This window comes from Electrophorus electricus, chromosome 22 (assembly GCF_013358815.1).
Source record: "Electrophorus electricus isolate fEleEle1 chromosome 22, fEleEle1.pri, whole genome shotgun sequence".
NCBI lineage: Eukaryota > Metazoa > Chordata > Actinopteri > Gymnotiformes > Gymnotidae > Electrophorus > Electrophorus electricus.
This window is the reverse complement of record NC_049556.1, coordinates 5,285,768-5,301,666: the sequence shown is the minus strand read 5'-3', so window position 1 is coordinate 5,301,666 and position 15,899 is coordinate 5,285,768. Positions and strand designations below refer to the sequence as shown.

The 15,899-nt window shown below is 44.8% G+C and overlaps 1 protein-coding gene across 2 annotated transcripts in view; it reads right to left on the bottom strand.

Annotated features, from left to right (window-relative positions):
- Window positions 1–6,383, bottom strand: part of col5a1 (procollagen, type V, alpha 1) — an 85,058-nt gene extending 78,675 nt beyond the window's left edge. For both annotated transcript variants that reach the window (XM_035521226.1, XM_035521227.1), the window contains exon 1: window positions 5,956–6,383. In XM_035521226.1, the coding sequence (XP_035377119.1) occupies window positions 5,956–6,055 (100 nt within the window). In that variant the 5' untranslated portion in view covers window positions 6,056–6,383. The remainder of the gene's footprint in view (window positions 1–5,955) is intronic.
- Window positions 6,384–15,899: the final 9,516 nt, after the last annotated feature.

Sequence of the window (15,899 nt, the reverse complement as noted above, 5' to 3'; positions counted from 1 at the left end):
ATTTTCTTTAATGTCAGAAGAGAAGCTCAATGAACCAGAGCCCAATCCAGAATGCCTGTCCCCAGACATCCCAGAGGGTCAATCCCAGAGTGACAGTCCCACAGGACGATCCCAGAGGGACGATCCCAAAGGGTTGTAGGTCCTTTGCAGGATGTTCCCTGCACATCCCGATTGGCTCATCAATTTGTCCAAGGGAAAACCTTTCACATCTTTTGGCATCACACACCCTTGTGCAGTGTGTTTGGGTGTCATCAGAACCTTCCCACTGATCTGAAGTGTTCGGGCCTGTCTGTAGAGAACTGGGAGCTGTCTGTCCTGCTGTACCTCCATCTAAGGCTTGTATTGGCAACTCTGCTCCTTCCTTAGAATAGAGAGACAGAATATGTGCCTCCTCACCACTCATAAAACCGATAGATTTATCTAGAGCGAGTTCAAGAGGCTGACTGTTTATCACTGTGTGTGTGTGTGTGTGTGTGTGTGTGTGTGTGTGTGTGTGCACATATGTGTGTGTTGGTCATAAAACTTCCTAGCATCCATAATGCCCTCTTTTAGAGTTCAAAGAATGGCATGCAAGCATAGGGATCACAGAAAGAGGTCACCATCACCAGTCTATGCACACACACACTTGCTCACACAGATTCCAGCCTTCATCGCCGCGGCAATATCCCATAATACAAAACAGGCTATTCACACACTATGTGTAATCAGATGCAGACTGCTCTGACTGGATTTCCCTAAGACCTTTCACACACATTCACATACACAAGGAAAGTTAAAAGTGACTGTTAATTCTTGCTCTCAGCTACAAGCTATTTACGCTCAGCAGCACAGTGTGATGTTCCATCCATCCATCCATCCATCCATCCATCCATCCATCCATCCATCCATCCATCCATCCATCCATCCATCCATCCATCCATCCATCCATCCATCCATCCATCCATCCATCCATCCATCCATCCATCCATCCATCCATCTGTGTGTCTGTCTAGATAGATAGATAGACCTATAGACCATAGTGAACATAGACAATAGTGAACACAGACAGCACTAACACAGACCATAGACCGTGGTGAACACAGGCCATACTGAATACATGACAGTTCTGAACACATACCATAGTGAACACTGTAGTGACAACTGCATTCACAGCAGAACCTCAGGAACAACACTATTTCATAGAGAATTTCCGGTGTTTTGTAACCCCTCTATCACCCCCCCCCCCCCACACACACACACACATGCAAAACCATCTTTATAGAAACACAAGTGTAAAGACTGATTTCCCAGTGCAGTGCAGCCGTTAATGGCCTTTAACCTGCATCACCCTTTCAGAACTGCATTGTATGTCCCCACACACATGTGCATGCACCCACGTGCACACACACACACACACACACACACACACACATTTACATGTGTTTTATCAAGGCAGTCTGCCATGTTGTACTGTGTGTGAAATCTAGACCATGCTTTCCCCCCCTCCCACCTCCCAGGTAACTACCCAGAGGGACGTGGGGTTCTCTGTTCTGTAAAAGAAACGTTATTTCATTCCTCTCTGCCCAGTTCCAGCACTAGATGAATAAAAACATCTGGAGCACATTCTTTCCTTTTTTTCCCCCTGGCGCTCCTTTCCTCTAGGATCAGCAGACAGCTTCAATACCCTTCCCAGATGTAAGGAAATAAATAAAATAAAAGCCCTGAAAAGTCCATCGGAGGACAAAAGTCTCCCAGAAAAGGGAAGAGTTGTGAAGAAAACACGAAAATGCGGAACCCACCGTCACTGAAACAGCGGTCCGTTCCAGAGGCAGGGATGTCACACCTGGACAGGCTCGGTCAGAGTTAGCAACAATGCGCTAATGTTAACATGGCTATGCAGGGAATGTTATTGTACAGAAGTTCTATGTGTGTGTGTGTGTGTGTGTGTGTGTGTGTGTGTGTGTGTGTGTGTGTGTGTGTGTGTGTTTGTAACCCCAGGGGACCCAGGGTTCGGTGTCCCAGATCCCCACCCCTTACCCCCCAGACATCCTGTTAATCAAAACAAAGACGAGGGGGTCCATACAGCGCCAATCAGTCCCAGCACAGTCCAGTCAAAGCCCCCATTCATCCCAAACACAGTCATGTACACACACACACACACACACACACACACAGATTCTGCCACCTAAATCTTATTTATAACATGCATAACATGCACACACACACATACAGAGTCCTGTCTATACTCACACACGTGCATGAATTACATAACCACAGACACAAACTGACATGCATGCATGAACTAAGCCCTGGAAGATAATGGATGTACGGGGGTTGGTGGAGTATACCCAGGTCTTAAGGTAATGCTGAAAAAAGATACACCTTCACACGCACACACACACCCACCCGCACATACACACAGACAGACACACATATACACCCATACAAGCTCGGTTGCAGCAGTTATAATTGGTCAGATCCAAACACGGACACGCACTCCCTCACATATTTTCTGACAGCAGAGAGTGATCCTTTTTGAGACATTCTGCAACTCAGGCCAGTGAACTGTAAACCTCTGGCACAGTCGCCATGCGGGGTCACGGCCCTAAACAGCTGACCTTTAGCCCCTGGCCCTGTGAACTCTGTTCTGCCTCCCCACCACCAGCCCCAACCACCTGCAGTGGAAAGTTCCTCTTTGGGCTCATCTCTCCTAGATTCAAGGCCATAAACTGGGGCCTTGAATCTAAGCTTTGCTGCACCCCCCCTCCCACGAGGTCACAGTGTCGCCCGATGAACGCCGAACTTCCCGGGTCCAATCAAACACAAGGACCCACAGACCCCGCCCCTCACAGCCAGGAAATGCAACAGGCAATCAAGTGTCTCAGTCAAATATATAGTCATTTTGCCAGCTCTGGGCCTTTTTGTGATGTACCATAGTGATTTGACTGAGACTCTTGATTGCCTGTTGCATTTCCTGGCTGTGAGGGGCGGGGTCTGTGGGCGGGGTTTTATATATATCTATAACTCTAGGTATATTTCCTAGCCTTAAATACTAAACTTAAACTTTAAAGCCTGCTACTGCACTCAATTAATTGAGTATTTGGATGTGCTGGATTTGGGAGGGGACTGTATCTCCCTCATGGCCCAGCTTCCCTTCACCTGGTGTGGGCCCATGATGGCTCCAGGCTGCCCGTGTGTGAGGACCTCTGTTGTAACTCATAATTACAGGCAGCTACCAGCCAGCCTCACCTGAGGCAGGTAACTTTCCCTTCTAGCAACCAATTCTTTGGACATACCAGGGGAAAAAAAGTGTTCAGTGAGCAGAATACTATTTCCGTGGTGTCTGAAATTCAAATTCAAGTATAGTAAGTAAAAGGCAAAAACACTATTTAAAAATGTCAAAGTTTATGTTTGATGGACTTCTTCCAAACCTGAGGCAAGGAAAACGATGTTAAACCATAAAGCACTGAACATCCTAGTACTTCTAGATTCTTAACAAGATTCTTAACTAGATTATTTGCTAAAGGAAGCCATTTCACTTCAAAGTGATACACAGTCTTACTTTATGGAGAAATTCTGTCAAAAGAAGGGTGTAAAATAATGCCAGTGCTAGCTTGTGTTGTAATATACAACCTTGAAGGAGAGGAAGCTCCCTGCCCTGGGTGTGAGGTAGATCCCTGCCTGTCAGCAGTTTTAATTTTTACGAGTTGCCATGAACTCTAAAGTGCTGATGTAATCTTATAGCACCATCAAGACTTCCAGCATCCCCCAATCCCTCAGGCCAACTACCAGAGAACCTTGCTCCAAGTGGATGTCTTTCTGCCCTCATCGTTTTTTCACCACCCAGTACATTACATCACCTTTTGCGATGTTGAAGGGAGACCGCACTCCCTTAACCAAAATGGCTAGCAGGAACACTTGGTCTGTTATAGGGTGAGTGTTGAGAATGTGACAGCGATTTCTGTGGTTTTGCTAAATTACAGCACCACCTCATTACACCACACGTCGGCACAGTCTGGAACCGCTCCGAGTGATTAAAAGGAAGTGCACAGCATAATTTGGAACTCACCCCACATGCGGAACAGTAGAGACTTTTATTTGAACACATCATATATCTAAGGGCTTGTTGTTTCCTGTATGTAGTGACAAGAGCCACCTGAAGGTCCCTAGACACGATTTCACGCCAACTTCAGGAAGAACATTCATCTCAAGTGGATACACTAATGCAAGAAGCAGCGGAGTCTGTTACAGAACAACACTGAAATCCACTTAAGAGTGAAGATGCCTCATATAAACGAATTTTGTGCTCCTGGCGCTAGCGGTGAGTTTGGAAAGCGTGAGCTCGGTTACAAGAAAAAAAACACCGTTTTTCTTTTAATTCCGTGCACCCTTCCGACTGCGAACAGACACCCAAACTAATCAAACTCAGGGAAAGCTCCTCCCCTCGCTCACTGCCTCCTCATTTCCCAGCCCCTCCCCCTCACTTCTTCTCAAAGAGAGAGAGAGAGAGAGAGAGAGAGAGAGAGAGAGAGAGAGAGAGAGAGAGAGAGAGAGAGAGAGAGATTCCCTGGGACTGACTGGAGAGAGGGAGATTGAACTGAGAGAGAGTTGCATCGTCTCTTTGACATTGCCCTGTTATTACCGATTATGGCCCTGCTATTACTGATTATATAGTACAGCAGGCAATTAAAATAAACATATCGTCTGTCAGATGCGACTACACTTGATTTTTAAACTTTGCGCACTTTTTAAAAATCGTTTAAGCGATGAAAGGAACATCAGAAGAACAAAGCGTTCGTGCGGCGCGCGCTGTCCACACCGTGCGCGCCTGCGACGTCAAAACGTGACGTCTCACTATTTTACAGCTTATAAACGCCGCCGTCTGTACGTTTTCGAAATGTTTCAAGCCAACCTTTCACCGATCTCCGAACTCTTTTAAAGAGACCAACCAGGCCCCGTCCTGAGCATCTCTCGAGAGATGACACGCGGCGACTCCACCCTTATTGCGGAGGCGCGTGAGACGCACCCTCTTCACCTCCTCTCGCGAGTCGCTACTGATGTTCTCCGTTAAAAGGACGATCACTGGGGGCCTGCAGCGCGGAGGAATTTCTACCTTAAATAATGTAATGCACGTTATAAATAAGGAAATATTTCATCCATGCTGGGTTGTGGACATTAAAAAAAACAAAAAAAACCGAACACGAAACTTTCTCCTTTGCTCGTGCTTCTCATTTCTGAGCGTGTGCATATTTTTCCAATTACGTTCGCTATCCAGAGGGCGTGCCGAGGAAAATCGGATTCTTTGCCAGAACTTCTAAAAAGGCTCTGGAAGCAGAAAAAAAAATTCTGTGTATTCGCTAAAAAGACCAAAATAACCATCTACCCCCTCTCTCTCTCTTTCGCGGTCTTGGAAAATCAGATTAATATCAACTCTTTAAAACCCAAAACGAGTGAGTTGCACGTTTAAGACAGTGATTTTTCCAGTTGCTGTTGTAGTTCTAGTCATTTGAAACTGATGGTACTATAAAAAAAAGAAAAACAACAACAAAAAACAAGTTATAACTTGGAAGATAACGTGGACGATCCTGGGATAACGGGTTGGGATGGACTGGGGGTCCAGCGCTGCCAGCGGTTAGGAAGAGAGCCATTCCATTGCTCTGTGTAATGGCAATAGATGGCGCAGCGTCCCGACCAGAACTAGACAGATGTCTGCCCCCTCTGGCTTTGTCTGCCCGGGGGGGGGGGGGGGGAGGATATAACTTCAGCTCTTCTCAAAGTCAACTTTTCCCCTGTATAACTGTATAATGCTGAGTAAAGGGATACCAAAATCATGGATCGGTCACAGGACTTCGGAGTCGGTTCTTTGCAAAGCTACGGCCCCCCTTCCCAGTGCCCCCAGCACAGACACAGAGACGATCACAGAACACCGTTCAACATAACACCCCTGCACGCAGTGCACCGCTCGCGTCTACTCACCTGAGCTGGCCCGTGAGGTTGCAAAAAGCAGAATTATCGCTAAAGTGAGCTGAGCGCGCTTTAGCCTCCGTTTTACTTTCCACTTGATAGGGGTATCCATGACCGCCTGCGTCGTCCACACAACGCGTGGATCGAGTGATTAAAGACGACTGGAGAAAAGCAAAAGTTTATGTCTAACAGATCTGGCGAGAACTCGGAGCCCGCAGGTCCCTGAGACGGGGAGAGGAGGAGGTGGAGAAAGACGGAGTCTCTCACGCGGCCATAAGTTAGTGGATGTCTGGATTCCTCCGGATCATCCGCGGATGGGGCACCCTTTCTTGCTCTCTCGCTCTCTCTCTCTCTCTCTCTCTCTCTCTCTCTCTCTCTCTCTCTCTCTCTCTCTCCCTCTCCTCTCCGCTGATCTATGCGACCTTCCTCCTCAGAGCTGAAATGATGCCCCTTCTCTTACTCGTCATTGACAGTGTCTAGAGCCAAAGTTGGGGAGGGGGCGTTCCTCCATTCTGTCAGTCAGCAGGCGAATAGGACAGAGCAGCGAATAGGAGCTGCCCATGGGAACCTGCGGCGCGTTTCATTGGTTCACACCAAAGGGGGGGGGGGAGTGAAGAGAAGGGTTTTTGGTGTTTTTTCTCCAGCTTTTCGGTCCACAGCTTGCTTCCATCCCTCGCTCAATAGTGACCGAGACAAGTCCGGGGCGTGCCAGCTGGAAAATTAAACTGAACTACAGTTTAAACGCTCCAGACTTTAAACCATTTTTAGGGACAAGATTGGAAAGACACACTTAGGCTGTGTGCGGGAAATTCAAAACGTAGTGATACTGAATAACCTTACACAATTCTGAATGGGACCTGAGAAAGAGGTCGAGGCCATTCTTAGTCATCAAATAAACAAGTGTAGGATTCTATTTAAAGTCTACGACCCTTGACACGTGTGACAGCTGGAGTGTGCGGGTCTAAAGGAGCGGTGGTCTTCTGACACCCGTGCGGCTCTAAAACACACTTAAAAGCGTCACCAATTTAGCTTCCAGCTTTCCTTCGTCGATTTCATTTCTAGTCCGTTACAACCGCACAGAAGGGATATTGTTTAAGATGTACGAACCTTCATGTAAGATTCGTTTATTTAATCTATAAAGACAACAGAATGATGAATAAGCGTTTGCAACTCCCAACTGCAAACAACTTCTTAACTGAAATTATAGCTGAAGATGTAACTGTAAACAGACATTCCCACAGCTCATATTCCAGTATAAATGGAATAAAAGTTTAATTGAGGCTAGTTCTAAAAACAACATAAACGAATCCAAGATTATTGGGCCACATTTGTAGGAACTGCTGTGAGGATTCAGGCACTTGCTTGCTTCGCCCAATTATGGGTGAAGAGTACGATATGTCTAACCTTATGACAAGGTTAAGAATGGCAGCTCAGTCCAGTTCAGGAATGATGCTTCACAACAGGAATGTGAGGAATGTGTCTCCTGGTGAGGTTGGTCCACCGGACACCCCCCCCCCCCCCCCCCCCCCCCCCGGCCTAGGGGGGCCAGGAAGGGGCCGGGGGAGTACTCCCGTTAATTGCTCTTTAAAACACTTCATACACATAAAGCCACATAAACATGCACACACACACACTGATTTTGAGTTAAATGCTGGCCATGCGTCTGTTAAAACGTTGTGTGTGCCTGTGTGTGTGTGTGTGTGTGTGTGTGTGTGTGTGTGTAGAGTTTGGAACAATACCAAAAAGTAACGCACGCACGCACGCACACACACACACAGACACACACAAAAATCAAATTGCACTGATACCTCACCCCCCCACTAGAGAGCATATCTGAGCACTCCCTTTCACCAGCTGTTCTGCTCCCAGCAGCTAGTGAAGAGTGGACCATTAGGTTGCTTATGTTCTTCTCGCTGCAGCGTAGATGGAGGCTCAGAGAGACGCGATGCTGTCCCAGTCACACCCCCTGGAAGGAGGAACAGTGCAGGGGGTGAGGCCAGGAGTGTGACAAGGGGCGTGGCCAGCGTATCACCTCCTCCGTAGTGCTAGTGGTTCCCAACTTTGCTCCCAGAGCCCCACCCCCCCCTGCAGAATGTGGGATGCTCACACTGTACGCAGCTAATGGTGTCTTCTGGAGTGCTTGGTCACCTGGATTAGGTGTGTTAGCTTGGGGATGGAGGTGAAGTCTGCAGGGTAGTCTATTTCCAAGAGATTCTCCAGGAGCATGGTTGGAGGCTGTCGCAAGCAGTAGGGTCAAAGCCAGGTCACACATGTCAAATCTGAAGCATTACTCTTTCATAGAATAAATCAAACTAGTTCAGATCAGAAAGCATTAGTCTCATTTGAGTGTGTATTGTAAAACATAATTGTCAGTATTGTTCACACCCAAAGAGTCACTCGAGTACTTACCCATTAGTAAACAAATACATGTGATTTAAAAAAAAATCAGATCGATCCCAATGTTCTTGTTATCTCTCTCTCTCTCTCTCTCTCTCTCTCTCTCTCTCTCTCTCTCTCTCTCTCTCTCTCACACACACACACACACACACACACACACACACACACACAGCTCTGTCATTACTTTGATGCTCCACCAATACAAATGAGAGAGTGATGAAAAGCTTTCAGGCTACTGCCAGAGAACGTATCCATACAGATGCATGCGCGTGCACACACACACGCACGCACAGCTCTGTGCTTGCAGCTAGGCTAGAGGCTTGAATGTGCTAGAGAACAGACAGCACTGGGGTTGTGGAGGGTTTGTTGGACAGGCACTGGGGACGTGGAGAGTTAGTTGAACAGATTAAAATACCGTTTTAGCATAAAACCATGTGGTCTAAATCAGCAGCCCATCACCATGGCCACCAGCTAGCAAACTACCGGCCAAGGGCACCAGCTAGCAGCTACGCAGCACATATAGCTACAGATTACTGCCAAACGGTGTACCATCAGCTTCCTTGTTCATCGCCACAGCCGGGAATATCTCCTTCCTCTCTGTCACCGCTTTCCTACATCCCGCTTTTCTGTTCTGGTGCTCGCGGGCTCTTTCGTTCTTTCTTTCTGTTTGTATTTCCATCTTTAGAGACCTTGATGTGCATCCCTGAGTGACTCTGGAGTAGTCTGTACCCTTCATTTCCTCACACACACATTCTCCCACACCCTCCCACACTCAAAGCCCTTGTTGAAGCTCGCTGAACTCAGATGAACCAACGTGACACGTCGTACATGACCGGGGGCATTACAGCTGCACGCCAAAAAAATGCATGCTTCATTTGGCCGAACCTCCTGGGACAACTCAAAGCCAGATGGCCCTGGGCCGGTCTGAGGCCTCCCCCACCCTTGTTACAAATGGAACGAACACCGCGGGATGACAGCGTGCCGAACAAGAACACACTCTCCCGCCACCGTGGCCGCTGGTTAGACGATGAGGAATGGTCAAATGTTGAAGGGATGGAACAAAAATGTGGAGAGAACAGGCGAGAGAGAGGGAAACAGAGAGAGAATGAGAGAATGAGAGAGAGAGGGCAAGAGAGAAAGAATGAGAGATATAGAGGAGAGAGAGAGAGAGAGAGAGAGAGAGAAAGATGTCAGATTTTGGATGAGAGTTTGAACAAGGATGGAAACACATCCTTCGTTCTGAGAACAACTTCACGTTTGTGTGTGAGCGTGGTTGTGGTTCAAACTTGGCTCGATCATTTTGTACTGTCCCCTTCCAGTATATTCATATCCATGGAAACAGAAGAGTCACCAAGGATTAGTTTGGCTGTGACTGATTACATGCCATACAAGCACACACATTACAAACACACACATGCACAGATCACAAAGACGCACACATTACCAATAAACACACGTGCACATTACAAACACACACATGCACAGATCACAAAGACGCACACATTACCAATACACACACGTGCACATTACAAACACACACATGCACATCACAAAGACGCACACATTACCAATACACACACGTGCACATTACAAACACACACATGCACATCACAAAGACGCACACATTACCAATACACACACGTGCACATTACAAACACACACATGCACAGATCACAAAGACGCACACATTACCAATACACACACGTGCACATTACAAACACACACATGCACAGATCACAAAGACGCACACATTACCAATAAACACACGTGCACATTACAGACACACACATGCACAGATCACAAAGACGCACACATTACCAATAAACACACGTGCACATTACAGACACACACATGCACAGGTCACAAAGACGCACACATTACCAATACACACACGTGCACATTACAAACACACACATGCACAGATCACAAAGACGCACACATTACCAATACACACACGTGCACATTACAAACACACACATGCACATCACAAAGACGCACACATTACCAATACACACACGTGCACATTACAAACACACACATGCACATCACAAAGACGCACACCATTACCAATACACACACGTGCACATTACAAACACACACATGCACAGATCACAAAGACGCACACATTACCAATACACACACGTGCACATTACAAACACACACGTGCACAGATCACAAAGACGCACACATTACCAATACACACACGTGCACATTACAAACACACACGTGCACAGATCACAAAGACACACATTACCAATACACACATGTGCACATTACAAACACACACGTGCACAGATCACAAAGACGCACACATTACCAATACACACACGTGCACATTACAGACACACACATGCACAGATCACAAAGACGCACACATTACCAATAAACACACGTGCACATTACAGACACACACATGCACAGGTCACAAAGACGCACACATTACCAATACACACACGTGCACATTACAAACACACACATGCACAGATCACAAAGACGCACACATTACCAATAAACACACGTGCACATTACAGACACACACATGCACAGATCACAAAGACGCACACATTACCAATAAACACACGTGCACATTACAGACACACACATGCACAGGTCACAAAGACGCACACATTACCAATACACACACGTGCACATTAGAAATACACACATGCACAGATTACAAATACACACACACACACACACACATATTACCAATACACGCATGCACATATTACAAATATACACACAAGCCCATTACCAATACACATAAATGCACATTTAAATACACACACATAAAAAAAAACACAAATGCACACATTACAAATACACACCCACATACAGATGCACACATGCAAATGCAAGCACACAATTGGGTAATCCAGTTCCATAACTCCAGCCATTAAACTAGAAGTCTGTGCCAAACCTGAAGACTTGATGAACAGGCCTGTTTGTTCTGCACAATTTAAGCATCAGGGTTCATTTAAGAGCTATGGCAGGGAGAGCAGATACCACCAGATTCACGCCAGATTATGACACAGGCATTCAGACTGCTTTAGGGGCACCTGTGGACATAATGTTCTGGGACTGGCGATTGTGTGTCTCGTCAAATGGAGACATTTCCAAAGCCACCACACTTGACTATCAACTTGTAGCTGTAAACACATTGTGCATGGGGAAATGGACAACTTGGTTCATACAGTGGCCAGGTTTTCTACGCATGTTTTCCATTGAGCTCTACTAGCACTATGCCCTTTTATACAAGTGTTCAATAGTGGTTTTGTGTGTGTGTGTGTGTGTGTGTGTGCCTATCTGTGTGTGTGTGTGTGTGTGTGTGTGTGCACATACCACTATGTGTGTATGTCTGTCCCTGTATCCCTCCTGAGTGTAACTTTAGAGGGCATGCATTAACTAGGGATGTCTCTGTGGCTAAGTTCAAGCCTATTCGTGTGTGTGTGTGTGTGTGTGTGTGTGTGAGAGAGAGAGAGAGAGAGAGAGAGAGAGAGAGAGAGAGAGAGAGAGAGAGAGAGAGAAATGAGGGAAACATCTTTTTGGCTCAGTGTGTATCTGTCCTGCCAAAGGAGGGCGGGGCTTCCAAGTCATTTTTCCCAGGGCCCTCATAAGGATGCCAGCTTCTGTTAGCAGTCAGATGCACATGCTGTCCCCCCTTGCTTGATATGCAGCAGGTGTAGTTCTAGTGGAATTGGCAACTCTTGGTAAAAGTGCTCAACGCTCAACTGATCCGACAACGAGTTAGAAGACAGATTTACCTGCATGCGCTTGTACATGCGCACAGGTACGCTTTGCGATGAGGATACGCACATTAAAGCCTGCGGTGTTGCGCTTGTATCTGCAAGTTGGGTAACTGACAGCATCTGCAAAAAGAACAGAAAGTATAAGTAGAGATGGGTGGGCAAACTGAGGGCCAGAATCCACCTGTGCCCCGGGCACCACTCTTCATGTTGACAGCTCACTGACTGCATAGGAAATGGACTAAGAACGCGAGGGAGATTGACCTGAAAGAGCATGAAGAGAAACCCAGAGGTTCTCCAGCTAACCGAGGAGCTGCAAAGTGATCCAAACATGGATTCAAACACCCTTAATTCCCCAGTGTCACCTGGACCAGAGGTTATGCAAACAGCCTTCCTATCAGGGGATGCTGAGCATGGTTGAAAAACAAGTCAGTCATCTTATTTTAGAAAATCAAGCGACCACTTGTGAAGAGGCAGGGTTAGTGCCACGTTTCCTGCAACGAGGTTGCTCAAAACCAATCAGGTACTCTTGCTCACAAAGTCTACAATGAAACCGAACTGAGTGCTTGCGACGTCCAACCTCACAGTAGCTCATGTTGCTATATGAGGGCTTATCAAACATTTTAGGCCAAGCTGAACCCTGCCTTCACAGGGCCCGCCCCTGCAACAGTAGCAGCTCCTCAATGGATGAATCACCCAGGACACCAATCCACTGCACTCGCTGCTCGTGGATCTAAAATCTCACATCCCATGGGGATGACCTAACATTACTACCTCTAAATTTAGACATGCACCAAGAATGAAAGGGAGTCAATAGGACATAAGTATAAAGCAAAGAGAAAATGGAACTTTCAAGGGGTGTAAATGGCAGTGAAATTACCCCACATCTGTATTTGCGAAAAAAATCTGTCATGCTGCTTCTCAAAGTTGACCTCAGTTCATCTCTCTCTCTCTCTTTCTCACTCTTTCCTTGCTCATTTATCTCACTCTTTTTCTGCCTCTGCTCATCTATGCCTCTGTCTCTCCCTGTAGAGACCTGTTGCCTGCCCCTCCTGTCAAATGCACTCCTTTTCTCCCAGGGCGTTATTCATCATGCTGGCTTCTTTCAAGGGACCCTCCAGAAAGTGCTGGCCGGTGGAAGGGGGATCGATGGCCCGGAGCCCACGCTGTGCTGATTTCCCCTCTGAGAGATGGTGGCCGATGACATCATCTCTTTAGCCACACACCCCGCTTTCTGTTTAGGGAGGGTCGTGGAGCTTGAGCGGAATCGCTAAGGAAAGTTAACAAAGTTATTAATTTTCAAAAGACATGTTGGTTTTAAGCAAGGCACGTCTGTCTGCTGCCTGGCGTGGGGTGCGGCTAGAAACACACATGGCTGGTGTTGACAGAGGGGCATTAAGTTTAGGCCTTGACTGCTGAAGTTTGTCGTTTTTGTGAATCAACACTACCTGAGCAGCTGTTTTGGGATTTAGTTTAGGTATTTGTCCAGTTTAGGTGTTTGTTTAGTCTGTATCCAATAATCCAGCATACTTATCTGAAGGGCATAGCAAAGGAAAGTGTTTATGGTTGTACACGAAAATTAGAAAGCACTCCTCAGAGAACTGACTGGCCTGGACTCAGTATTTTGTTCACATGAAGCTGACAAGCATTCAGTCGCTCATACTTTGAATTTATGTTGTAAATGCAAAGCAAGCAGGATACACTAGATGGCTATGATTTTATCTCTCATCTGGCAAGATTATAGGCTTGGAATGTCACTTGAAACACATTGCAAATCTTTACCACTTGCACCTGTGGTTCTGTGTTTGAACACTTCACTTTGCGCACATTTAAACATAGGATTCATTGTGCCTGCCTCGCAATGCGCACACGCACACAATGCCATAATTTAAGACCACGTCATGGCAACATAAATAAAAGCCGCCTGCGTCCGTGACACATGTAAACCTCGCAGTACACCCTTGCTTTCAGAACTCTGCCCTGGTGTGCACTTGGAGTGGTCACTTAGATCGCTACCAGGTCTTCTCACTACGCCAAGCACTGGTTTGAGACCTGGCTTTTCCACGGTCTCTAAGGATGGCGGCTGAGATGTGAACTTAGAAGGCTGATCTTGGAACAGCTCATCTCAGATGAATGCAGTGGTGAGGGTAATTATGAGAACGCGTGGCAAAGCCCGTGTTCTATGAGGCAGAACTGTGGAGGTGGGAGAGGCACCTCTGCACATCATTGCTGGCAGGTCGCAAACCTTGAGGTGTCTGTGTAGAGCTAGCATAATTATAGGCAGTGAAAATATGTCGAAAACGTCTCGTCGCTCAGCGACACGACGCTGTAATTTGGGGTGTGTTTAGATCTGTATTTCCAGACAAACAGCTGAAAGTGATGTTGGGATTTCTGAAAAAGTGCAGGTTCAGCATCAGACTGTTTATAAGCAAGAAGGTTTGGACTTATTTGGAGCAAATAAGGCTCTCACTTTGCAGTAGGTTTTGATAGTGTGATGCTTTTTGTGTGTGTTAGGACTACATTGCTCTGCTGTCCCAGTGGAAACAAACAAATTTGACTTCATGTAAGATCATCAATCTGAATTATTATCAGTCTGAATCTATTTCATCTTAGAACCTAATAGCTACCAAATGTCAGAGGGTACTACTGCTGCATAGGTAGAAGAACAGCTTTGAGATTAGAAACAACAATGTATTGAATCACTTCTATGATTCTGCAATTTTATGTTATTTACAAATCTAAAATCTAATATCAGGTCTCAAATAAGTCTCATCTGGTCGCAAGACAAGGCTAAATTAAATGTATCTAAATGCATGATAATACTGAAACAATAAAACATAAACATAAACATAACACATACATAATGTATGTGTGTGTATGTATTATTGTGATGTATGCCATACTAATGACATAGTAAATTATGGAGATAAAAATACTAAACATACTAGAACCTACATACTAATCACTATGCAAAATCTTCTAAATAAAAGTCATATCATGTAACCTTCATTATTAAATACCATAAAATGAAACATTAAATTTAGTTGGCCCTGACCAAAATATATCAATTCAATATGCAAATGAAAATGTATTTACATTTCATTGACATTACAATTGTTATGTCATCACCAGCTCAGAGTGAATAGTATGTAATAGTAATAGCATGTAATAGTAATAGTAATAATGTATAATAGTTATAGTAATAGTATGTAATAGTAATAATATGTAATAATAGTAGTAATAGTAATAGTATGCAATAGTAATAGTAATAGTATGTAACAGTAATAGTACGTAACAGTATGTAATAGTAATAGTAATAGTATGTAATAGTAATAATATGTAATATTAGTAGTAATAGTAAGAGTATGTAATAGCAATAGTAATAGTATGTAATAGTAATAGTAATGGTATGTAATAGTAATAGTATGTAATAGTATGTAATAGTAATAGTATGTAATAGTAATAGTAATAGTATGTAATAGTAATAATATGTAATATTAGTAGTAATAGTAATAGTATGTAATAGCAATAGTAATAGTATGTAATAGTAATAGTAATGGTATGTAATAGTAATAGTATGTAATAGCAATAGTAATAGTATGTAATAGTAATAGTAATAGTATGTAACAGTAATAGTACGTAACAGTATGTAATAGTAATAGTAATAGTATGTAATAGTAATAATATGTAATATTAGTAGTAATAGTAAGAGTATGTAATAGCAATAGTAATAGTATGTAATAGTAATAGTAATGGTATGTAATAGTAATAGTATGTAATAGTATGTAATAGTAATAGTAATAGTATGTAATA